The sequence below is a fragment of the Netta rufina genome (assembly GCF_964035555.1).
Source record: "Netta rufina genome assembly, chromosome: 2".
Classification (NCBI taxonomy): Eukaryota; Metazoa; Chordata; class Aves; order Anseriformes; family Anatidae; genus Netta; species Netta rufina.
Window position 1 is genome coordinate 51721114 of NC_140124.1, and position 23579 is coordinate 51744692.

A 23579-nucleotide genomic window follows, 5' to 3' on the forward strand; every position below is an offset into this window, starting at 1 on the left:
ATAGCTCTTGCAACCAAAGGAAAGTCCTGTTATATTCTATGGAATATAATATGGAAGCTGTGGTGTGCTACAGCATTAAGCCACAAGAAGAACCAAGGCATATTGAATGTTGTTCCCACAGTTCCCATCCATCTAAAAAGCACAAATCCACAGGACTGGACTTCGTAGATGTCTGGGTGAATACAAACCTTGCTGGAAGACTCCAGTGTTTGTAATTTCCATAAGCATTGAAGGTGGATGAGGAAGGACCATGTGAAAAACATGCAATGTGTTTGCTTTTAGATGCAATTATGACTTAAATGGCAAATAATGAGGAAATAGAAACAAACAACAACAACAACAAAAAAGTATACCATGTACTTTTACAGCATTAATAACACAGGGATTTTTACAGCTACTTACATTGTGGTATTCTTTAGGAAGAAGATACTGGTCAGGACTGACTGATAAAATCCCTGTATTAATTAGTCCTTTCCTCGTCATAAAATAAAGTATCCTCTCCATTTCCTGTACACAGCGAATACGCACAAGCCCCCGTACAATGATATGATGGATACATTTTTGAGGAGTAAGAGCCTCCTGTAAAAACAAAAGACACAAAAAAAAGGAGATGTTGATAGTCAAATATATTTAATATTTTCACATTGGCAGCGTATTTAAACTGTAGACCAGATGTTAAGGTTAATCGTGACTCAGAGAGGTTTCTGAGAGCATTTTCAAAGCAAGTTTTATGGAAGTTTCTTGCTAGCCAGCTGTACAGACGAAGGTAACAATTTATCTCTTCCAACCTTCCTGGAGATAGAAAGCTAGACTGACACAGAATAAAAGCATGAGTCTAAAAGAAACTCTTGCAAACTCGACAGTATGCTCTATTAATACAGCAGTGGCCTTGAAATCCATCACAGACTGCAAAATGAATCTACCTGGTGGCAATGGTCAGTGGCATTCTAGTAAAATTCACACCGAAATAGAATTCAAAATAAAAAAATAGATCAGTATCCTAAAGCTTCATATTAATCAGGATATCAGTATCTGAAAGCTTCAGTATGTGAAATTCTAGCTGGCTTTTGAGTTCATTTATATTGAATATGACAGATGCAACTCGACTGAAGTAGCACTGTAGTGTTAACATAAATGAAAAGACAATCATGCCCTTGTCAAATGTTCATACAAAAAAAAAAATCTCCAAAACCTCCAAAAACACCTCAACACCTCCAAAACATTGTTTAGAAATATCCAAGCGTCCCTTTAAAAGCTAATAGCTGGGCAGACTTGAAAGTTTTAATGCTTATAACATTTTTATATGTGCTGCAAAATAAGCTAGGCATTAAAACTGGAGGGGAAAATAAATTAAAAAAATACATAAATAATAAAAAAGGAAAAAAAAGTCTTAGAAATATTTTCCAAAAGGACAGGAACAGGTTTTCTGGTGTACAGGATATATCTAAGAAGAGAGTCTAATCCCTTTGCTCTCTTCCCCTCAAAATCTCCACATCCCATAGCAGTAGCCATTATTTGTAAGCAAACAAATTAACTTCTAGCATGTCTTACCTTGCAGTTTGTGTACCACAGAGCCAAAATCAGGTTTCTCAAGGCCAAATACATGGTCGGGTCTCGTGAATATTCTGGGAACTCATAGAGCTCATCCAGTTCCATGACATCCGGCCTCACACAAAGTGCTTTCCCACATTCATTGGGCTGGTAAAAAGGCTGGAAATATTTGTTCATTCCTGCAACTGAGTAAAGACACATGGAGAAAAAAGAAAGAAAAAAAAATGTCATATTCCATTGTATCTTTTTATCCTTTTCCCTTTACGAGCAGCGAAGCATCCCAACCTCTAGCCACTTTTGGAATGATTTCATTCGTATCACTCTCCCCTCTTACCCTCCAGGCTGTGTGGTGCTAATTATTGTCCTGGTACCTGATGTGTCTTGGACCTGTCAGAGCTTAAGTTTTGCTAGAGAGAAACACTGTGTGCCCTCAGATGCCGTGACAGGTCCAACATGGAACAGGATCTGAATTCAAGTCCAAGGTCTAGCACCACTGTACCCCTGAACCACTTTCATCTTCAGCTCCCAACACCACCCAGAGTGAAGAGTAACTACAAGTAATCCTCCTCCATGTGCAGCAATGGTAGCTCTGCGTAATGAAGTTGTTTTTCTGTTTGTTAAGCAGATAAGCATCCATTCAATAGAGGAGTGGATTTATTTTCAGCACCTAAGGACAGCAAAGCCTGCTAGGATGAGACAGAAACTGAACTTTCCTCAAAGCACTCCCTCTGAGCTAGCATTGAAGTGCATCATATGGATGAGTATGGGAATTCTGCGCTACCTTTTTCCGTGCTGGGCCTATTTTGCAGATCAGCACACCCAGGCTATCAGTCTCAGAGATGTTATTAGCAAAACAGTTAACCTAAGCTGAATCCAAGTGCCTTAAGAAACCCAATCCTTTTCTCCAAACCCCAAAGATCGCCAATATCAAAACTAGCAGAATCACATTTTGTTTTTATAAATCTTCGTTTCCTTAAGAAAGCAAATGATTGCTAAGTACCCACATACTAATTTCCCATTTGTATTAAAAAAAATAACAGGTAGTAATCCAAAAGCCTACGAGATCTGTGATTACACCTTAAATAAACGCCATGAGAAATGTGTTACCTTTATCTTACACACGAATAAATTGCAACAAAGAAGTACAGAGGCAGTCACACAGAGAGGGTGTATTAGTGCTGAGAACAGAACCGGTGTTCCTGAGTCAGGAGCACTGTGTGCCTTATAAACTCGGTTATAAGACAAAATTCATCACACCTATTTAAGCAACAGAGCCCTGCAGATGGCTCTTACCAGTCAAATTAGGCACGCTCTTTAGGTGCTCTAACTTCACAAGGTTGGATTCACCAGGTAAACGATTAGTGCTGGTACAGGATGGACTCATGCCCACGCAGTCTGGATAATATGCAGCTAGAAAGGGAGCTGCCACACTGTCTTTCAGCAAAGGAGGGAGTATGAGCATGGAGTACCACCAATGGTCTGAAACTTCAGCCACTCTCTGGCCAAGCGGAGAAGTGAAGGAAAGAGGGGAGAAGAGAACACGTCAGTACTTTGAAAACGTTGGAAAATGAACCAATTCCCCCCTCCCTCCAAAACTGAGACCAAAAAGCACTAGAAGTACCAATCTCAGAATGGCAAGTCAAAAAGACATTTTCTCTCCCTCTTTCCCCTTCCTCAGCCTGACACAGAAAACCTGCAGTCTGAACATCTTCCTCAGAAACAGAGCTGAACCTTCACAAACTCCACGCCCATGTGGAAAGCAAACAGATGAGACGTACCATGATGATAACCTAATCAGGCCCTTAATAAAACATTTACAGTCGCTTATGCATCCAGAAATCTGAACTTAGAAAAGTCTAAACTGTTCAATTTTATTTAGATTCTGCAATCCCCATCCAAGACCTTCTAAAACCCTAACAAATGCTAACGATTCAGCCTTGTTTACAAAGCAAACATGCATTAAGGAAACAAAACCACCAAGCTCCTCCAAGAGTCAACAATAATCTTGGACAGGTGTCCTGAGCCAGAGGTACCTCAGAGACACTTGCCAATGACAGCTTATTGAACATCAGATCATCCTCGATCTGAAATGTGGGGTTACACGGTCATAAAGTCATTGCAACACCAACACACATCAGGTTTTGTGTGGTGGGCGAGAGGAGAGAGAAAACATGGTTTGGTGTTCTTTTGCAGCTTTCAAAAAGAGGAGACTAGTCTGACTAAAGATAGAAAGCACCTGGAAGACAGGGAAATTTGGGGGTGGGGATTATTTGTTTGAAAGCTGGCAACTGAATGCTGTTGTTTTGCCTGATCAAAAGAGAGGATTAGGAGAAAACTTTGAACCACTTTGAACCAAAGACACCAAGAACCACCTGAAATCTAACTGGTAGCGAGGGAAGAGAGGAAAAAGATGAGAAAGTGGAAAGCCCGAGGCTCTGTTGCAAATAGTGTTCGACAGTTTCCTGAGCAAAATGCATAAATGCTACTAAAATTGGCCAAAGGACAAAGAAAAGACATATGCCATGCTTTAGGGTTGGTTTTATATTCTAGAATAAATGAGGAGGAACAACCACTACTCACCAAGTCCTCAGGCATGGAACACTGGTCTGAGCCCTCCGTCTGAAAGAAAAGTCAATTGAGTCAGAGCTATTCTTAGGCCGTGCAACAAAAATTCAATATAAAACAAAGCAATTTGGCTGTGGCACAGTTCCTTAAACATAAAAACCAAACCAAAGAATTCATTAGTGTTAGCTTTCTGTAGCACAGGCGCTTGTATTAGTAAAAATAAATACTAGAGAAATGTATAGTTAAAAACACAACACACCATGAAACCAAAACACGCTAGAAAATGTTTCTCATTTGTTAAATAAAATAGTCTCTACTGACCAGACGTTATATAGGTCTTATTCCATGAAATGGAGTGGAACACTGAAACAAACAAATTGGGGAGGGAAAGGAGGGAATTTATAGAGAAATTCTGGGAAGATTCCACATTTTTCAGAGAGAAAATCTTCCAGTCTAGACTATGAAAACAAAGTTCTCTCATTTATTTTAAGAATATCACAAAGTTCCAAGATGAAATGCCAATCCTTTCACATGGTCAGTGTTTTCGTGTTATGTTTTTAGCTATAACAATTCTATGGCACTGTAAGGACTCTCAAATTTCAGGAGTTACCTTCAGGCCAAAACTGAATATTCTCCATTTAAAGCCGCACGACAAACTTGCTAAAAATTAATAAAAGCTCATTGAGCTTTTCAAATGTTTTCCTCAATAGTGAAGTATGGCCAAACAAAACAAAACAAAACACATATTTTGGTGTATGTCTATTTTATACATGCTGATAGTCTTTTAGTAGCTTTAGAATGAGTGATTTTACAGTTGACTGCAGACAGAAAGTATTTCAGATGCTTCTTTCTTGATATTTTCACTCAGGAAACAAAAAAAAGCCAAACAGCTTGTAGGCTTTTAAGCCATGCGGCTCTCCAGGCCATCGGACACTTGTTTCGAAATTAGAAACATTAAGCAGCAAAACAAGAAGTAATTTATGTCTGCAAACAAGAAAAATGTACTTGTTAGTTTCAGAATGAGCAAAAGTCTTCTATGCTACCTTGGTGGAATTGTTTAGTTTCATACCACATCTGTATGTTTTTGCTATTTGTGGTGTCAGCTGGATTTCCTTTGTCAGCTGACGCCATTTACCACATTCTGGCTTCGTGCACTGCACCTACAAGTCGAAAAACAAACATGTTTTCACTCGTTACTGACTGATTACAGATAAGGTTAATGAAGCATAACTAGCTGATCAGAAAGAAGGTAGACATGAGGAAATTGTTAAACACAATTGTTAAATTCATTCTCCTGTAACGCTCAGGACATCAGTAAGACGTTTGGTATATGTAAACATAAATCTTGGGTCAATCTCCTATAAGACTTTATTTCACTACAGAACCTAACTCCAAAATTGATTCAATACCCAGTTACGCTACTTTCTTCAGTGGGCTTTCCAGGTGTTGCTGCAAAAACAGATCATTTACTATTTCAAAAATAATAATATTTTTTTTAAAAAAAAAACTTCCTTCTATTCCCGTATCTCCTCTTCTCCCTTTACCAGGGAAATTATCATGAGCTTTTCCCAAGCCCTCTGATACTAGAAAGCCCATCTGAAAACTCAGCTGACATACTGCTTGATCATACAATATCAGAAAGTCTTTCAGGGCAAGAAATCAGGAGAAGATAGAAAAGAAGGGGCAAGGGGAGCTCACTTAGGCATCAGAACAAAACCGCATACCTTCTCAGGCTACCACCACACTGAAATACACCCTCTTACATAAATCACTCTCTGTCTTACCCAGTAAGGAAGCTGTTGATCAGCCATGAAGGCTTTTGGACTGGGCTCGCTTTTACCATTACTTGTCCAAATCCTTTTCCAGGCAGTATATTTCTCATAACCATCTTTATGGCTAAGAAGAAAGAGAAAAGAAAATAGCAAGCAGTCGGAAAACTGAATGATCTATTTCGTTTTAGGCAACAGTGGTTATTTTAAAATTAAACATTTTATATAAGGACAGAGAAATAAGGCTGCAGAGCTCTGTATTTTCCTATTAAATGCAGAGGAAGTCATGGCTTTTATGATAGCAATAAAGAGCATCCTGACCGCTATGTCCTCTTGATAATGAGCAGACTTCCTGGAATCTGAAGTCTGAAGAGAGCTACAGGTACTGCTGAGCACACAAGTACCCGAGAGCCTCAGTAGAGATGGACTCGACTCCCACACAAATGGAAAGGAGCTTGGAGCCTGAAGTGTTCTCTGAGACTCCAGACACTGAACTGCAAGCATGAAAGCCACTCGCTGATTGTGGTCATACACAGAGGCAAGTTCTCCTGAATTCACATTGTAGAGTGAATCTGCTAACTAAGAGAAAATGGATGTACTTAAAGCTCTTCTCATCTTTTAAAATTCTCTGCTGTCATTTTAAAAGGGAGGAAAGGTTCAGAATAACTGTCCCTACAAAACACCTTGCACAAAATAACTGGTTTTGTTCCTGCTACATATTCATGTAGATGATTAGTCCATACAACAACTGCAGTTTTACCACCAACAGCTAAGTGTAACTTCCGATCAAGCAAGCACAGAGGACAAGACTTGGTATTATACATATGTATATTAGGTTTCAGCACTTGTATCATCTGTCAAAATTTAGTAAGAACTGAAAAGGCACAACCTTAATTGGCCAGTCTACCTTCGGTAATAGTGGTCAAAGCATTCATTGCAGAAGTGTTCCCCACAGGAAAGATGATACCATCTCGATGTATAACCATTTTTAGCACATCTGTAAAACAAGAGACATAGAAATAGCTTTATGAAACATTTCAGAAAAAAAAAAAAAAATCTCTTGACAATAGCACATTCTAGAATGTGAACAATATCTTCAGGACAAGCCAGGCCATTATGTTCCATTCATGAAGGCTGACTTGCACGAGGCACTACAGCCACATTAATAACAATAACGAGAAGATCATTTCAATTGTCTCAGACATTTCCAGTTTCCAAACTAAGCAGCACCAGATGCAAAGGAGGCAAAGCATACACAATACACAGTTTTACAGTTGGTCTGGCTTCCAGCAACTTCCCTCCAACAATGGTCCACTGAGCCTTTCTTTAGTAGCCTTTAAGCAGATGGTTCCTGGACACGAAATAGAGTTGCTTTTACACTATGTACAGCAACACACAAAGCATTTTCCAAGTGTCCTTCTCTGCAGGAACTTTACCCTTCTTTTGCCTTTATATTTTTTATTTCATTCTAATCTTAGTGCAGGGGTGAGAGGAAGTCATTTCAATGAGCGTTTTTCATGTATGGGTAATCGATCGATTCATAAGTGATTACATCTAGTCCCCAGAACAGCTGACAGAACTATACATGCAAATCTGAACGCAAAACAGATGTTGCCTGATTTTTTAACGTGACCAAGTTGGCTGCAATTTTAACCCAACGAGAGAAAACCCTGAGGAATCCGTTACACATTCTGGGCATGTATTCCTGATACACTCTTGGAAAGAAATATCCATTACCAAAGATTATATTAATTATGCAAAGCGATCACTCTTCACTTAGAAAACTCTCATTAAACTCAATGAAATAATTCAAACTCATGAGGTAAAAAACAGTGGCCTAAGCTACTAACTGAAATAGCTAGAAATGAAATGATCTCATGTCAAATAAATGATACTGAAAGCACATATTCTAGGGGAAAGATATATATCTACCACAACATTAAAATAACACTTCAGAAACATGACTATGCGATATCTGTTGTTTCCTAAATAAAAAACAAATCACCAACACAGATTTCTCAGGTGTCTGAATTATTTTACATCATTGAAGAATAAATAAAACAAGGAAAGTTTGCCCCAATTAGCTAGGGAGGGGATGATGCCATGTAATTACAGTCTGCCTACCGCATAACGAGATCTAATATCTTTCTCATTGCAGATACTGAATGCACAGTACTGACAAGATGCATCTCCGGGGTAAGAATGCAAAAGGACTGTCCAAAAGTCATGAACAACTTGAGAACAAAGAGTTCAAATAAGCACGATTGTCTCCCAAGACCTAAAACGCGAAGCTGAGACTCTCACTTCAGACTGCAAAAACATTCCAAGAAATTTCTGCATTTGTCGGTTTCTGCAGTAAATGATGGTTTCATTTTCCATCTCGAAAGCACGTTTAGCTTCCTCAGGCTACCCTTGCATGCTCTCAGTTTCACAGAAGCAAGGTGTGTTCCAGAAGACACCCTTAATAGCATCAGTAAGCTTATTCTAAGCTAAAGACACGCTGTATCAGATTTAGTAACTTGTGCAGAAGAAACGTATCCACAAAAGGATAACTGTGGCACTTCCCTGGCATCTTAAGTCTCATCTTACTACCATTCAATTCTCTCTCTCTCCATTTAGAAATGAAGGGATTTTTCAGAATGCAGTTAAAATTCCAAATTTCAACTGCAACTTTAGAGAAGTCTATGAAAAAACAAATTAAAAAGGAACAAACCTTTCAGCTGCACTGGCAAAGCAAACGGGACATGTTGCGGTGCATCCAGCTTTTTCACACTTCCTATATTTCTTCTCTGACGCGTCGTCGTCATCATCTGCTGCCTCAGCCGCTTTCTTCTTCACCTAATAAAGAATAGCTGAAATCTGACCAGAAACGACACGGTTGCGTTTTACACACAGTGGTGTTCAGATAGCTTTGCAGGTTGTGGCATAGCATCGAAAGTTTAAAATGATACAGACAAAACTTTCTGAATCCATTGTGAAATAGCTGCAGCATGAAACAGCTGTCAAAGTAGGTCAGTTTTTCTACCAAAAAAAAAAAAAAAAAAAAAAAGAGTAAGGATGGAAATATCATTTAAAGCTAAAAATGCCTTGCCCTAGCTTAACTGATGCCACTAAAGAAATTATAAGCAAAGATTCCAGTTTAAATCATAGTTTAAGCTCCATCACATGTTAATGAGTAAGGCCTCAGGCGTTCCTTCTATTTCTCCTTCAGAAAAATCTCTTCTTCATATACTTATTGATATTAATTAGTGGCAATCTTCTCTGCACATCAAATAAAATATTAGGGCCGTGGGGGGGATGACTCCAGATACAAAGCTGTATACCCTATTCCTCTTCTAGGCCTCAAAGGTACTGCATATTGTGTTGTTTTAGGTCTTAGTCTCGATTGGCAGACAGCCTTGTTTGGCTGCACAGAAAACTCTGATTGTATTTTTAACATATCAAGAATTTACTAGTTACAGCGAGCATTCCTCTTTTCTGAATACTCTTCATAAATAAGGAGCTTTGACTATTTCTTCACAGAGTTAACAAATTCTCCCTCTCCCTGGATAAATACTCTGAGATGATCCACAGTAAAGCATTCTTTCTTTATAAATATAAACAGGGAAAAAATTAAAATAAAATAAAATAAAATAAAATAAAATAAAATAAAATAAAATAAAATAAAATAAAATAAAATAAAATAAAATAAAATAAAATAAAATAAAATAAAATAAAATAAAATAAAATAAAATGTACCAAACCATGTGTTTTTAAATAGTTATAAATACCTGTCTTCCAGAACTCCTCAGAGGAAGGTTGTCTGGAGACTGGTCTGAAGAACATGTCTTTTTCTTTGTTCGTACCCTTCCAGTTGACATTGTACTATTAGACCTGGGGGGAAAATTAAATAAATAAATAAATAAAGCAACAGTTAAGGAAAAATTAAAATTAAATTGATTAAACTTGCAGAGCTGTCTAATCACCACTCTTAGAATGCTACTTCAGTCAGAGTTACCTAGACAGAAATCTGTTTAGCTCGGCTATCAATTCAGGGGAGAAAGGAGAACGAGGCACTATGAGGAAAGGAACAACGATCTTATTTTAAACTAAATTCAGAGTTAAGATTAGATCCTGGAGTACATCCTGACCGGCTATTCCAGATCAGCATACCCTGGATTTCAATAATCTGATTTGTGTTTGCTTTACGTCAAGATCTGGACTGGAATTAGGGTTGGCAAAGTGAATAGACATCAGTCCATAATGCAAGCTTTGAAATACCAGTCTCCACAATGCTCTTCCTACTAACTACTGATTTATCGGTGGCAAGAGATTTGCACTGCAAAGCACTTTTCCAAACAGCCTGATCAAGAGATGTTTAATGCCAAGTGAAATACCATTTCCTAGACTCTCCTGTCTCACACCCTCCTGTAAAAAGGCATCAGAATGCAAAGCCTAAACAGCTGCATTTGCATGGCAATTTTAGGCAACTGGAATATCACAAACTTAGTTATTAAACATACTTTGGGAGAAAAAAAAAGAAGTTTAACACCACGAGATAGATCTATACTTGTCTTTAACTACATTGGTGGGAAAAGGAAGACCATAGTTCATCATGCAAGCTGGAAAGCATGTAGTGTGAGAAAGCATGCCAGAGATATGAAAGCACATTTAAAATGGCATTATCAAAGGCGTTCTTTTTGCAGGGGATAAAATAAAATAAGGAGAGCCTGGAGGAAGAATTAAATCTAAATGCACTCCACCACACAGAAAGGAAATGGAAATAAAACCCTTGTACTACAGCACTGAGTCACGAAGGTTATCTTGTTGCAGTAGGGACTAGTTTGCAATTTTTATTTTTTTAATATTTCTGGAATTTCTCAATTCTCCCTGTTGTTCCAGGCCGCATCCTCCTCGTTCAAGCTGGGATGTGCTAGCAGTAGCTACATTCACGAATTTTGCCGGAAGTAAAGGTAGCAGGAGGAGAGAACGAGCACCTTTACGAAGTTTCAAATGAAGCTGACATAAATCAAGTAAGTCGCTGCTTTATTCTGCCCTCAAGACAGAGGGAATTGATTTGGGTGCAGAAGGGAAGGGAAGATTCACACAATATATGTGAGAAGGGAAATGAGTTTGGACAAGCCAATACAAAAATTAATATTTTTTTTCCTATTAAATATATACATATATATATGTGTGTGTATATATATATATGATTAGAGGGGAAAAAAAGGCAATGTTTACTCCCCCACAAAGCCAACAATGTTCCACCACAGCTTCCCCCACTGCACGGGGGTGGATGAGGATGGAAGGAGAGACAGGAGAGCCAACTGCTGGCATTTGCATGACATTTCCCCAAAGCACCGCGTAAAGCCCCGGGAAACGGTGCCTGTTCTCCTCTGGGGCTGTCCCTCTGGGTCCGGGGCACAACAGTATGGCTTTGTATCACCTTCGTGTATCCTCCTGGTGGTGGACACTAACTAACCTTCCCTAAATACTGTTGCCCTTCGGGCAGAGGCTCTGTCCTCTCCGCTGGCCCTGGCTGGTCTGCAGGTGGTCACAGGAGAGGCGTGAGGATCCCAGGAGGCACACCGGTGCTGTTTCCTTGCATTTGTGACGGTGGGAGGGGAAAAAAAATGAGAGAAACGAGGCAGTTATGGCTCGCTCAGAAGTTCTCTGAGGATGTTGAAGGCTCAGGCAGGCCTCGGGTTTGGCAGGGCGGAGGCTGGCGGTAAGGGAGCCCGAATATATCTGCGCTGTCAGTGCTGCCCAGGGACGAGGAGGTGGGCAGGAGGCGACCGGCTAGCTGCAGGAAGGCCATTGTTATCCAGCTGCGTGTCACTTCATCCCCAATTCCCCTCCAGAGACCCCACCGGCCTCACCCCACAACCCCCGGCTCCTTGGAGAGGGAGCAAACAGCGCGCACCTCACGGAGCTCGGGGGCTCTGCGCCCTGTGAGCGGGGTCTTGCTGGCTCTGCGCCCTATAAATGTGGTCTTGCTGGGTCTGAACCCTATAAACGTGGTCTTACTGGCTGTGTGCCCTATAAATATGGTGTTACCGGCCGAGGAAACGCGCCCCATGACAGGGGAGAGGGGGACACACGGCGTGCCCCTCGCGGCAACATTTCGCCCTGCCTCGCCTATAGGGGAAAGCCCCGCAGGGAGTTGACAGCAAGTTTGGCTTGGGGGGAGGAAAAAATAATAATAATAAAAAGGAAAGAGCAGAGAAATAAATTAAATAAAAGACAGGAAGAGAGAGGGGAACGGGAGCGAGGGGCCGCGCACACCTCCACACAGCTCGGGGCGCCGGCCCCAGCCCCGACCCCAGCCCCCGGCCCCGGCCCCTGCCAGGCGCTCACCTCAGCGGCCGGAGCCCACATCCACGCGTGTCCGCGCCGCCTCCTGCTACAGCTGAGGGGAGAGGGAAGGGGAAGGGGAGAGGGAGAGGAAGAGGGAGGAAGAGAGAGGGAGAGGGAGGGATGGAGGGGGGCGAGGAGGTGAGGCGGGGGCGCGCTGCACCTGCCCCGCCGCCCGAGGGGGGAGAGGGGGCACTCACTCACCGCTGCGGCCGTCCCCAGCGCCATCCTCCGCCCTCTCCTCCTCCTCCTCCTCCTCCTCCTCCTCCTCCCTCTCCTCCTCCTCCTCCTCTTCCGCTCAGCACAGCGAGAGGGAGGCGCCAGCACGGCTCGGTGCGGCCCGGCCCCGCCACAGCCCCCGGTCCCCAGCCGGGAGAGGAGCGGGAGGGATGGGGCTGGAGACCCTTTTGGGGGGGCACTGCAGGCAGCGCAGCGCTCTGGCAAAATAGAGCAGGGCTCGTGTGTTGTGCCGGCTGACCCTGGTTTCTCTCCTTCTCCCACAGCCGCTGGAAATGGACGGCGCTGCTGGCGTGCCCGCCGAGCTGCAGGGCGGCCGTGCCCAGGCGGACAGGGTGCTGACGGCGCAGGACTGGCTGCACAAGTGGGAAACGGGAGCGGCCGCCTTCCACAAGGAGCACGGGCACCCGTACGGCACCGCCGCCCCCCGCCCCGGGCAACGGGGAGAGGGGCCCGGCCAACAAAACCCCCGAAAGCTGCAGGGGTTGCGTAGGGAAACGTGGGGAAACAGGCGCTGCCGGGACGTTAAAATAGCCCCGTGACATCCACTTGTTAAAAAATGGCAGCAAAAAAGAAAAAAAAAATTGCATTTAGAGATACTGTGTTTTAGGTTGGATGTTTTAGGTTGGATGTTAGGAAGAACTTCTTTACCGAAAGGGTTGTTAGACATTGGAACAGGCTGCCCAGGGAAGTGGTGGAGTCACCATCCCTGGAAGTCTTTAAAAGGCGTTTAGATGTAGAGCTTAGGGATATGGTTTAGTGGGGACTGTTAGTGTTAGGTCAGAGGTTGGACTCAATGATCTTGAGGTCTCTTCCAACCTAGAAATTCTGTGATTCTGTGATATTCCACCTTAAATCACGTTTTAAAGTTTAGGCGACCTGGCTAAAAGCCATAAGTTCTCTGCTGCAAAGGCTCCGTGCTGCTGTCATGAAAACGGGGCCTAAAGCAGCGCTGGGGCAATTATTGTGCCCTGGGAGAAAACCCAATTATTCTCCTACAGGAGAAAACCCAATTATAAGGTCTTGTAACCAACAAAACTTACACTTCAGGCGTGTATTGATGATTGATCCAGGGGCTTAATCATCGTTCTGTTTAAGCTGCCTGCTGTGGCCCGCTTAGAAGTGGGTAAGTTGGGTTTGTTTACCCGAGAGGGCGAGCAAACAGAAACCAGGACAAATTTGCTCAACAGAAATGAAGTTTACTTTCCGAGAAAATGGAAGGTGAATGTTCACAGCTCTAGCTTTTACTTCTAATAGCATTCCTAACTGGCTGTGTATCCCATCGTGGAGTTTGCGTGTTACCTTGTAGCGCCTGGCTCTTGGTGGGCCAATGCAAAGTGAAAAATGTCTGTTCTTCTGCAGGCTGCTGAAGAAGTACCTGGACATGCTCTTAAGCGGCAGGAGTGGACTGAGGATATTTTTCCCACTTTGTGGTAAAGCAGTAGACATGAAAAGGTATGAAACGGCACAGGTTACAACAGCAAAAATCTCAGTGATGTGGGGAGGGAGGGAGGGAGAGGGGGAATTCCCAGCCCTACAACAGCTGGCGGCAGACTGGAGGCTTGCTCCGTTTCATTTGCTGGCACTTGGTTTAGTGGTGTAAATGGGATGGCTGAGGAATAACCTGAGCATCCCTCTGACTGCCCTGAGTTCAGCCTGGGGAATGCCGGATTTGTGACAGACAGAGTGGCAGAAGCTGTGCCCTAACGGCTGCCTCATTTTTTGGCGATGCCAGCTTAAATGGCTCCCAGTGAGCCTGGCTGTGCCAGAACACGTGCTCATGGGACCATGCGGCATGTCACACCTGGGAGTTTAGGTGATTTGGGCTAAATACAACTTCTTTTTTACATTTCTTTTTGTTACTTTTACTAGTTGTTGGCTGGGTTATAATTTATTATTAGGGACTGCGTAAGCCTGTGCTGCTCCCTGGGGGTAAGGGACATGAGCCAAACCCACCCCAACTGATCTGCACCCCCAGTTAGCCCCAGTGACCACAACTGGTCATGGTGATGGGTTCCTAAGCTGACCACAGGCCCCGAGGCATGCCACTGCCTCAGTGAGGACCCTCACCCTGCTGCCTTGTCACACTGAGCAACACTGCCAGGGCAGTCTTCCTTTCCACTGCGCTCATAGAAAGTAATGATTAAGCAATGGGATATAAATAAATCTGGTGAGTCCCCATCATCCCCTTAAACTCTGATTGTGCAGGGGTGGTGTTCAATAACGTGAAAACTCCAGAAAGAGGAGACACACCAGTGCATCCTAGAACCAGGCTTGAGCAAGCACTTCTCTAGCAAATACATATTGAGGTGCACGTACAGTAACGGCCTGAGCTGTGGGCCTCAGTAAACCTGGGACCTCTCTGCTGCATGCAGGCTGGCTGACCTGGGACACAGCATCGTCGGCGTGGACATCAGCGAGCAAGCACTGAAGGAGTTTTTTGCAGACCAGGGCCTGCCTTATTGCGAGGAGCCAGTCCCAGGGATTGCGGGAGCAAAGAAGTTGCAGGTATGTTTCCTGCGTTGCCAAATGGTCTGGTGTGGTCAGCCACGCAATGCAGGCATAACCGAACAAACAAGTCCTTCTGCTTTTATGCCACTGTCTTGCTGGTAATTGTTCATTTCTCCTAATGAGGTCTGAAAAGAAACACTGGGTTGTAGTTTTGCACTGAGAAGTTCTTGTTTTGAGCTTATTACTTTGTCTTTCTTTTCACATAACTTTGGAAGGCCTGAATATGAAGTTTAGAGGATAGCATATTTCAAAATTGGACAGTCACATGCCTTGATAGATCAGAACCTCTATGGAAGGGATCAGGAGGTGTACCTTGGTTTAAAAAAAATATATATTATTATCTTCATGACACTTAAGTGTATATTTAAAGATGTAGTTTGCTGATGAATATCGTTTCTCTTTCTTTTCATCCTAGAGTACCTCTGGAAACATTTGTCTGTACTGCTGCAGTATTTATGATTTGTCCAGGTAGGAGTCCACAGTGTGTTCTACAATTTTCTATAATCAAATATGTTCATACTGTCAAATTATTTTATTTGAACCAGATCCTCTCCAGAAAACTCTTATTAACTTGTGTGAAAAATGTGAATAGCCAATATCCAACAAAAATTACCCCTGCTGTTGACCATTAGGTAAAGATGGTAACTAAATATCTTTAAATAGGCTTGTCTAAGCTGTCATCTGAAAGTTATAGTAAACCATGTTTGCTTTTGCAGTAAAAACAAATTGCATTCAATATTATTGATTGATTCTACAAGGCAAAATCCTAGCACAATCCCTTACTCAGAGTAGCTTAGTGAAAGTGAAGAGAATATACCAGAGGTGTCGTCTTAGACAGCTTTTCCCATAATTAAGTACTAAATATATTTTTTCCCCAAATTATTTGATTAACGTATTCATGAGTAAGCTGTACCCATTGGTTATGTGCCCCATGCTTTACTTATACTTTTCTCAGTGGGCTTAGAGTACTTAACATCCCTCCAGTTTATGTCCCTTTTAAAATATTGTCAATCAGTGACTGCACGTGCCTTTAAAAACATGGCTCAACTTATTAATATCTTCTTAAGGATTTTAGTGCTAAAATGTCCTTATTTCTTATTCGCCCTTTGTCAGTTACAAGACACAATGGAAAATGCAAAATATTTCGGCACAGTCCACACTACTGTCTCCAGAAAAATATTTCAGCCCACTGTTCTCTGTGGCCTCAAAGTCACTTCTCAGATCTTGGGGTGGCTTTGCACCTGACTTCCTGCTCAGCTGTCAGCTGGTGGGGAATTTTGCAGAGATTACACAGAGTTGTACAGAGACTCTCATGGCCTCTAGCATAGAAGACTCTGCCTTGGACAGTAATGCCTCTGGTTTATTTGTCCCCAGAAGACGTTCACAATAGGCGTGTGTAAGTCTGTCCTGAAATGTCCCCAGACCTACATCAGTGCTGGGGTAGCTGGAGATTGGAGAGCATGCAAGAAAGTGATACTTCTGGTTTTGAAATGTATCTTGAAGGAAGCTGAAGATGCCCAGTGTCCTCTACTGTAGTTCCTTCCTCTTGTATTTCTTACTCTGACACAATTTACCCTAGAGTTTAAGGTTTTGGTGAGGTTATGTGTGTTCATACAAACAACTGTCAGTAACAATTTGTTCCCTGGCTGTTCAATTAGGAGGAGGAGGTCAAGTCTTGATCTTTATGTGGATGGGCTTTTCAGGGAGTCAACATGTACAGGAATAATAGGTCGCTCAGGACACAAGAACACAGTGCTTGCTTTATGGTCCCCTTTGTATTCATTACTGGAGACCAAAGTCCTCTAGAGAATAGAGTGCTGCGAAGACTTCTGCTGTTGCAGCCGTTTGGTTCAGAGTGTGGATATAAGGAGTCTTGCAAAAATGAACACCTTGGAATGGATGGGCGGTATATGAAAGCAACTTTGTAGATGCTGCCTGGTTTCCTCCTCACCTTTCCCCTGTGATGTAGCTTCTTGCTGTGTTGAGTCCTGTAAGCCCCTCTAGCTGCGAGCTGACAAGCTGCCGAGGGACTGCTCGAGCTTCTCGTCTGCAGTTTTTGAAAATTTTTGTTCTAAGTTCGGTAGCAGGTAGCATGGTAAAATCTCTAACTTCTATCGTAATACGGTGGAATGATACTACGAAGTAAACCAAAAATAGGTAATTAGTGAAAACTTCAGTTGCTGTTAATGGGCCCAGTAGATAGGTTTGTCACTCGCAAAACAAACTGGCAGGTACGTGTTCTGGATGCGTGGTTCTGTACTGGGTGCTGCTCTGACAAAAGCACAAACCTCATTCCCTGCAGCAGTCAGCAGATACCTGTGACTACAAAAATGCACACACAGTTCTAGTTTCTATGTACAGACCATTTGATTAATTACCCAGTAATTATGGAAATTAAACTTATTTCTCTCTTGCCGAGGCTGGCCTGCAAACAAATCCTTTTGATCTCCTCGCCTGGCATTCATTAGGGGAAAACTCAGATCTGCTTGTGACCTTTGTCAGAATGAGACATTTCAAAGGCTCTTGCTGGTTAAAGAGTAACAGGAATTACTGCTTTTTGTGGGGACTCTGGGAGGTGTGTTAAACAGTTACGTTACACAATCATCTTACGTCCTAATACAATTATAGCTACCAGACTATAAATAAAAATTGCTTTAACCGAAACTACTAAACGTGTGCAGGGATAGCAATTCGCAACGTTATTACCAAAAAGAAGTAGGATTTCTGTGGATGTGTGAATTGCTGTTTTAGATGCTAATTTCTATTAATCGTAGTAGTATCTAGACTGCCATCTCTCATGCTGCATGTCGTATAAACTTATAGCAGGAGATAAAGTGAGGCTGAAGATCTGAGAGGACTGCTTCCTAATAGCTTAGCTTCATCCTGATGGAATCAGGACGAAAGGAAGCCGTGTACCTTTCTTCCATTTTCTCCTGGCTTGGTTCTTCTCGTAAGCAAATGGGATGTAGAGGCAGGCAGGGAGCACCCAGATGTTCAGGAGCTCCTGAGATCTGGGTGCCAGAGAAAGGCTGCAGTGTGGGGCTGCCCACGGCCTGCAATGTCTGTAGTCCCTGGTGAAATCCATGGGGAGCAAAGTACCTGAAATGCCTGTGTGGAGCCACCGCCACCGTTCCAGTTAGACCAGATGGGAGGTGGAAAGAAAAAAGAGGTGCAAAAAAACTGCAGGGGTTTTCCTGAGGTCTTGCAGCAGACTCGTCTATGCAGAGAGAACAGCCTGCAAGTGTCAGAAAATGAAGTTTGTCACCTGCCCCCTCATCCCCACTGCCTGTTTAGCTGTCTCTTTAAAACCCTCCTTTCTTATAAGAGACTGCTTATTTAAATTAGGTGCTTGGTCTTGGCAAGCTTTGAGAGGAGTCAGGAATCTGCAGCGTTATCGTGTCTGATCGCAGCAGAGCGGGAAGTACAGGCTCAGCTTCTAGGTTAGACGCCAGAAACTCAGCGATGCCATTGCAAAGAAACGAGCAGCAGGGCAGGGAGAAGTGAAGACAGAGGTGATGCAATTGGACTCAGACACTCTCCCAGTAGGCAGAAAGGTATTGCAGACTTTTTTTTTTTTTCCCTCAGTAAGTAAACGTATTTCAGACTTCCTTTAAAATTATGCAATTTACTTTATTATTACTTTGCTCTCTAATTTCCTGGTTTAATAATTACCAGAAACAAGGCTTTTCCTGCCTGTAAACATCCTCATCTCTAGTGTCACCCTGACTGCTCTTAACACCCATGAATAAAAGCATTTTCCAATAGTCTGGGCTGCTTGCAGGCTTTAGGTAGTCAGTGAAGCCGTCTGCCAGAATATTCAGGAGCAAAAATGATGTCTGTCACAGTGTTAGACTGAGGCAAGTACCACAGTAACTTCGCTTTTCTAAGATTAAACAAATTGCAAACTGAGGCTAACTGTCCTGAGCACGTGGCTGGGGATTGGGGTGTTTAAAATTACTGGGTGTGCTGCGCTCAGCAATCCTAAAGCAGTGAGGTGCCTTCCTTACCCTGTGTTTGAAATCATGTGTGGGTCCTAGAAGGAAACCATGAGTTAACGATGTCCCAAATGTATGTCGGTGCTGCCTCAGGGGTCACGGCACGTTGTGACTGCAAAAACACCAGACTTGTATCCCGAAAGTGTTTAAAAAGTGTTTCTTCCCCCTGCCTTGTCTCAGCACACCCTGGCAATGGGGAAATGCCAAGCAATTCCAGCACCCCGTGCTATCTACCATGGCAGGACCACACCAGAGGGCTTCTTGCGACCCAGCTCATAATGTTCTGGGTTGTGAGAAGGCTGGATCCTAACAACAAATCGGGTCTGCACAGCCAGCTGGAGACTGCTGCCGACTGCTCAGAAGTATCTGAGTAAGGATGAAGGTGCCTTATCAGTATTTTTAAGCTTTTTTCCCTCATCTTTCTGTAGTGCAATTGTTGGCAAGTTTGATGGGGTTTGGGACAGAGGAGCTCTAGTGGCTGTGAACCCATGCGACAGACCACGGTTAGTAAATTCGCTTAGCAGTTACTCTTTCCTCTAATGTATCCAGTGACACAATTTTGTTACCTTCTGCCACCTGTGGAGAAGCCCTCTTTCACTGAGCAGAGTAACCTAAACAAGCTTTTTTTCTGCCCTAAGCATCAGCCACAGCTGCAGAGCACGGTGCTCTAGATTTGTGAGCTTCCTTCAGGAAGCGGCCCTGCCTCTTGGTGGGAAAATATGTGGTTTGTTGCAACCCAGAAGCAGCAGAGCTGCAAGTCTCATCTGAATGTTATTATTTCCTTTTCACCCCATCTGCGTCTCTTCCCTCTCTTCATCTTCCCCTCACTTCTCTTTACTCCAATTTTTCATTCTTGCCTGCAGCAAACCCAAACGTAGTTCGACCCTGCTCCCAGGATTTTTGAATCAGATACTTGAATCCAAATAATTTCATTCTGAATTCAAATAATTTCATAAATTGGTCCTGTGTTCTGTACTGCGTTCTAGACTGTGATGGATGAATACGGTGTTGGTTTTGAGAAGAACATGGGAAATAAGAAATGCTTTTTTATCAAAGTGTCCTGAAACCTTTCTTTGAGATGTTTCATGAATTTCATGCTCGTGTATCTCTGCTGAGTTTCTGTGCGGGTCAGTTTGACTTGTCTCCACTCAGGACTACATGTTACTTTCTTTGGTGAATATTTTGAATGCTGTGCTTCAATGCTTGTGCAGTTCCAAAATAATAAAGTATCACTATCTCCTTTTAGCTATGCCAGTCTGATGATCTCCCTAATGGAGAAAAATTCTTCTTATCTCCTCGTTACTGTTTTATATGATCCAAACAAACACGAAGGTGAGAACCTTGCACTGTTCATGTTTTGGTTTTGCATTAACAAGAATTGTGTAAAGATGTATTAGATATGTAGTAGGATCTTCCTCAGCTTTTTTAACAAACATGGTCTGCAAACATGGCCTGCATATGCCTGGAAGAGGTGAAATTCTGTACGGCCATGAAGTGTTTTTCCTTATTATAACTTTTATTACATGCCAAAGTTTAGTTTTTATTATATTATTGTTATCATTTTAATCACAAATTCACAAAAGATAGATTTCTTGCTGCTTTTGATCTCTCCAGCATAATTACCCTTCAGGGAGAAGGTCTTGTTGTCATTAGCCACAATAGCCTAATTCACTGCTCTCCCTCTCACTATTCAGCTTTTAGCTTTAATTATGCCGTTGCACTATAAAGGGATTATTGGCCCGATTCACACACGGCAGCAAGAGTGGTTGTATCCATGGTGTGTTTGTGACCTTCCCTCTTCTGACAACGTGGCTGCCTTGGCTGCAGCCTGGAGGTACTGCAGCAGCAGCAGCACCTGAAGCTGCCAGGGGGTCCACCAGGGTGCCTCCAGTTCCCCTACGTGGTGTTTCTGGTTCCTGCAGGTGGTGCTGCTCACAGGGGCTGCGGCTGGCTCTGGCTCTCCTGTTGCAGTACAAAAGTTTGTCTCCTCTCTGATTAGCTTCACCGTTTCCTTTCCAGGCCCACCGTTCTATGTTCCTGAATCTGAAGTTAAAAGCTTGTTTGGTAAGTCATGTTTCAGCTCACCCCCAGGATGTTTTCCAAAACACAAAAATGGGTTTGTGTGCTTCTGTCTCTGCAGCGAGTGACCAAGTCATGTGTTTGCTACTTAGATAAGAGATGGAGTCATGGAAAAACAATGAGGGAAATAAAAATCACGTTGCCACAAGGTTTTTGCTGTTAACACAAATTCCCACATTTTCAAAAAAATACAAGGAAAACCCTAGATGCAGTCGCTGTCTCTTTTCTCCCCATGACTTCTTTTCATTCCCCCAGGATTCAGACTGCACACTGTGGTCTCATGGCTTCAGTCTTTCTCGTATTTGACAGTTTCATCTTTCTCTGCACCTCATCACCATCTACCCTGGTTTTAATGCAAGGCCTTTGCATATTAGTTCTAAAGCTTCTGCTATATTTTTGTAGCCCAAGAAGAAAAGTAAAATGTCCTGCTGTAGAAATGCTAGATGTGCAACTCAAATCCATTAACATATATATATATATCAGAGTTGTGTCAGGGAATTTTCAGTATTGCTCATGATATGCTTTGCTATTGCACTTCTTTTAATCTTACATCTTTATAAGACCTCTGCAGTGTCCGTACACAGTGAGTCATTGGCAAGGACAGTTTTATTGGTCTCTTTTGCAATGGGATAAGTTTTCCTCAGTGCATTTGTGTCACACAGTTAGGGACATCTGTACATAAGGTTTTGTCTTCTGCCAGTTTGTTTTCTTCACTGACTTACCATTCAGTAATTTGTTACTCTTTCCTCCTTTTCAGGCAACCACTGTGAAATTAAGCTTCTTGAAAAAGTCAGTGACTTCTCAGAAAGACACAGGCGATGGGGACTGGATTATTTTCTGGAGGTTCTGTATATACTAAAGCTTGTAGCTTGATTAAAATCCATTAAAACAACTTACCTCCCATCTAGCTTTCATTTTTATCTCACTTTTTAAAATGAGACATGTTTCGGGACACTCTTAAAGCAGGCTTCAGTGTACAGAAAAATGTCTGAGAGACATCTTCAGTTTGATTTTGCTTTCAAAGGCAACTCTCCTACATAACTGACTTTAGTACCTTAAGATGTGCATAGCTTTTCTTTAACTTCACACACAAGCAATTGTTTTTTGAGCATTTCTTTTGCAGCAATTCAAATAATTAGGATTAAAAAATAAATAAATGAGGTTCCTTCTCTGTGGCTGCCAGTAGCTGCTGCCTGTGTGTAGCTCTGCAGGTCCTCCTCGGAGGCTCGTGGCCCTGGAGTAATGGCAGCTGCTGTTCAAACGCCGCTCACCTTGCACCACCAAGGGCAGCTGGGCAAGAGAGGCGGGCAGCTGGCACGTTTTGCTGCTCTCTGTCCCCGTTACGATTACAGGTTGTGAGACGAGCTGGCAACGAGCAGGCAGGAAGTCTTGGCAGCAGCCGCCATGGGGGAACAGTAATTGAGTAGCGAAGAGAGGAGGGAAGTAAATGGCTGACAATGAAGGAGAGAGTCCAGGAAGAAAATGTTCCTGCAGTTGCTTGCAAGCATGGTGCTGCTTCTTCCAGAGCGCAGCGACCAGCAGGCAAACTGGCAGGGGGCTGCAGGGCGAGAGGAGTCAGAGAAAGCCTGTGGGGCTTCTGCGTGGTTAGCTGAACACAAACCCTTCTTTGCAGGTCTTTGATCATTGTCATAGGGGTAATATTGCAATTTTTTAAATTACAGAACTGGGGGCTCTGAAAGCTCTTTGCCCTGGCCTTGGTGGCTTACTAAAAAAAAAAAAAAAAAAAAAAAAAAAAAAAAAAAAAGGAAATGTATGATTGCAATGTAGTATGTTGCCATTTATTAAGACTAGAACAAGAGGAAAAGCTACGTGCGTTTTTAATGTTGCAGTCCTTGAGCTGCAAGTGGGTCTGATGATTTCAGCACAGCTGTCCCCAACCTACCGCCTCTCCCCCAGCCCACAGCTCTCGATATTGCTCACAGCCACTGGGAGCTGCTTCAGCACCAGGTCACCAGAGAAGAAAGAGATGACAACGAACCTTACAGTGCTACCTTCTCGTAGCCTGTGGGCCGGCGTAAGTTGGGAGCTGCTGGCTTTGGACATTTTCACTTCAGCGCAGTTCGGCAGCTACCAGGTTAAAGCATCTCCTCTCTTTCTGTCCAGATTTTTTTCTCCAGGTGTGAGAGCTGTTAAAACTGATCTCAGGTTTGGGGAGGCGTTGCAGCTGTCCCAGGTGCTCAATGATGCTGACCCTGGGGTCCTGCACAGGGCTCCAGGAACAAGGGCTTGGCCGTGCTGATGGGGTGTCCTGGTAAAAGAGCCCACACTGCCCGTGCTGTGTGTGGGTGTGAGAGGGAAAAGTGGCTGCCAGCACTTTTATATTAAAATAAAATTTAAAAAATAAAGTAAAATAAAGTAAAGTAAAATAAAGTAAAATAAATAAATATTTCCCTCACATTTTCAAAGGCTTCCCAGAACAGCAAGGGGAATCGCATGCAGCAGCAACTGCTTCCTTGCCCTGACAGAGGCACGAATGGCACCAGCAACCCTGAGGTAACTCAGTAGCTGGACGCAC

The 23579-nt window shown here is 42.9% G+C and overlaps 2 protein-coding genes across 3 annotated transcripts in view; one reads left to right on the forward strand and one right to left on the reverse strand.

Annotated features, from left to right (window-relative positions):
* Positions 1-12459, reverse strand: part of KDM1B (lysine demethylase 1B) — a 29055-nt gene extending 16596 nt beyond the window's left edge. The window contains exons 1-11 of one of the 2 annotated variants that reach the window (XM_084306724.1): positions 12426-12459; positions 12225-12276; positions 9656-9758; positions 8599-8723; positions 6793-6882; positions 5901-6012; positions 5160-5276; positions 4132-4170; positions 2845-3049; positions 1552-1736; positions 403-579 (exon numbers count right to left, since the gene is read on the reverse strand). In XM_084306724.1, coding sequence (XP_084162850.1) covers positions 403-579; positions 1552-1736; positions 2845-3049; positions 4132-4170; positions 5160-5276; positions 5901-6012; positions 6793-6882; positions 8599-8723; positions 9656-9745 — 1140 coding nt within the window. In that variant the 5' untranslated portion in view covers positions 9746-9758; positions 12225-12276; positions 12426-12459. The remainder of the gene's footprint in view (positions 1-402; positions 580-1551; positions 1737-2844; positions 3050-4131; positions 4171-5159; positions 5277-5900; positions 6013-6792; positions 6883-8598; positions 8724-9655; positions 9759-12224; positions 12277-12425) is intronic. The other variant, XM_084306725.1, reaches the window with a different exon arrangement.
* A 64-nt stretch (positions 12460-12523) lies between these two features.
* Positions 12524-21940, forward strand: TPMT (thiopurine S-methyltransferase). Its single transcript, XM_084283097.1, has 9 exons — positions 12524-12554; positions 12725-12867; positions 13821-13913; positions 14834-14966; positions 15385-15437; positions 19393-19467; positions 20211-20296; positions 20984-21028; positions 21801-21940. Exons 2-9 carry the CDS (start codon positions 12734-12736, stop codon positions 21914-21916), a joined length of 735 nt encoding a protein of 244 aa, XP_084139223.1. The 5' UTR covers positions 12524-12554; positions 12725-12733; the 3' UTR covers positions 21917-21940.
* Positions 21941-23579: the final 1639 nt, after the last annotated feature.

Coding starts and splice junctions, on each gene's coding strand:
- TPMT (XM_084283097.1), top strand. CDS start 12,734: ATGGACGGCGCTGCTGGCGTGCCCGCCGAGCTGCAGGGCGGCCGTGCC. Junction 13,914..14,833: donor AAAGCAGTAGACATGAAAAG/GTATGAAACGGC, acceptor TGCTGCATGCAG/GCTGGCTGACCTGGGACACA. Junction 14,967..15,384: donor CGGGAGCAAAGAAGTTGCAG/GTATGTTTCCTG, acceptor TTTTCATCCTAG/AGTACCTCTGGAAACATTTG.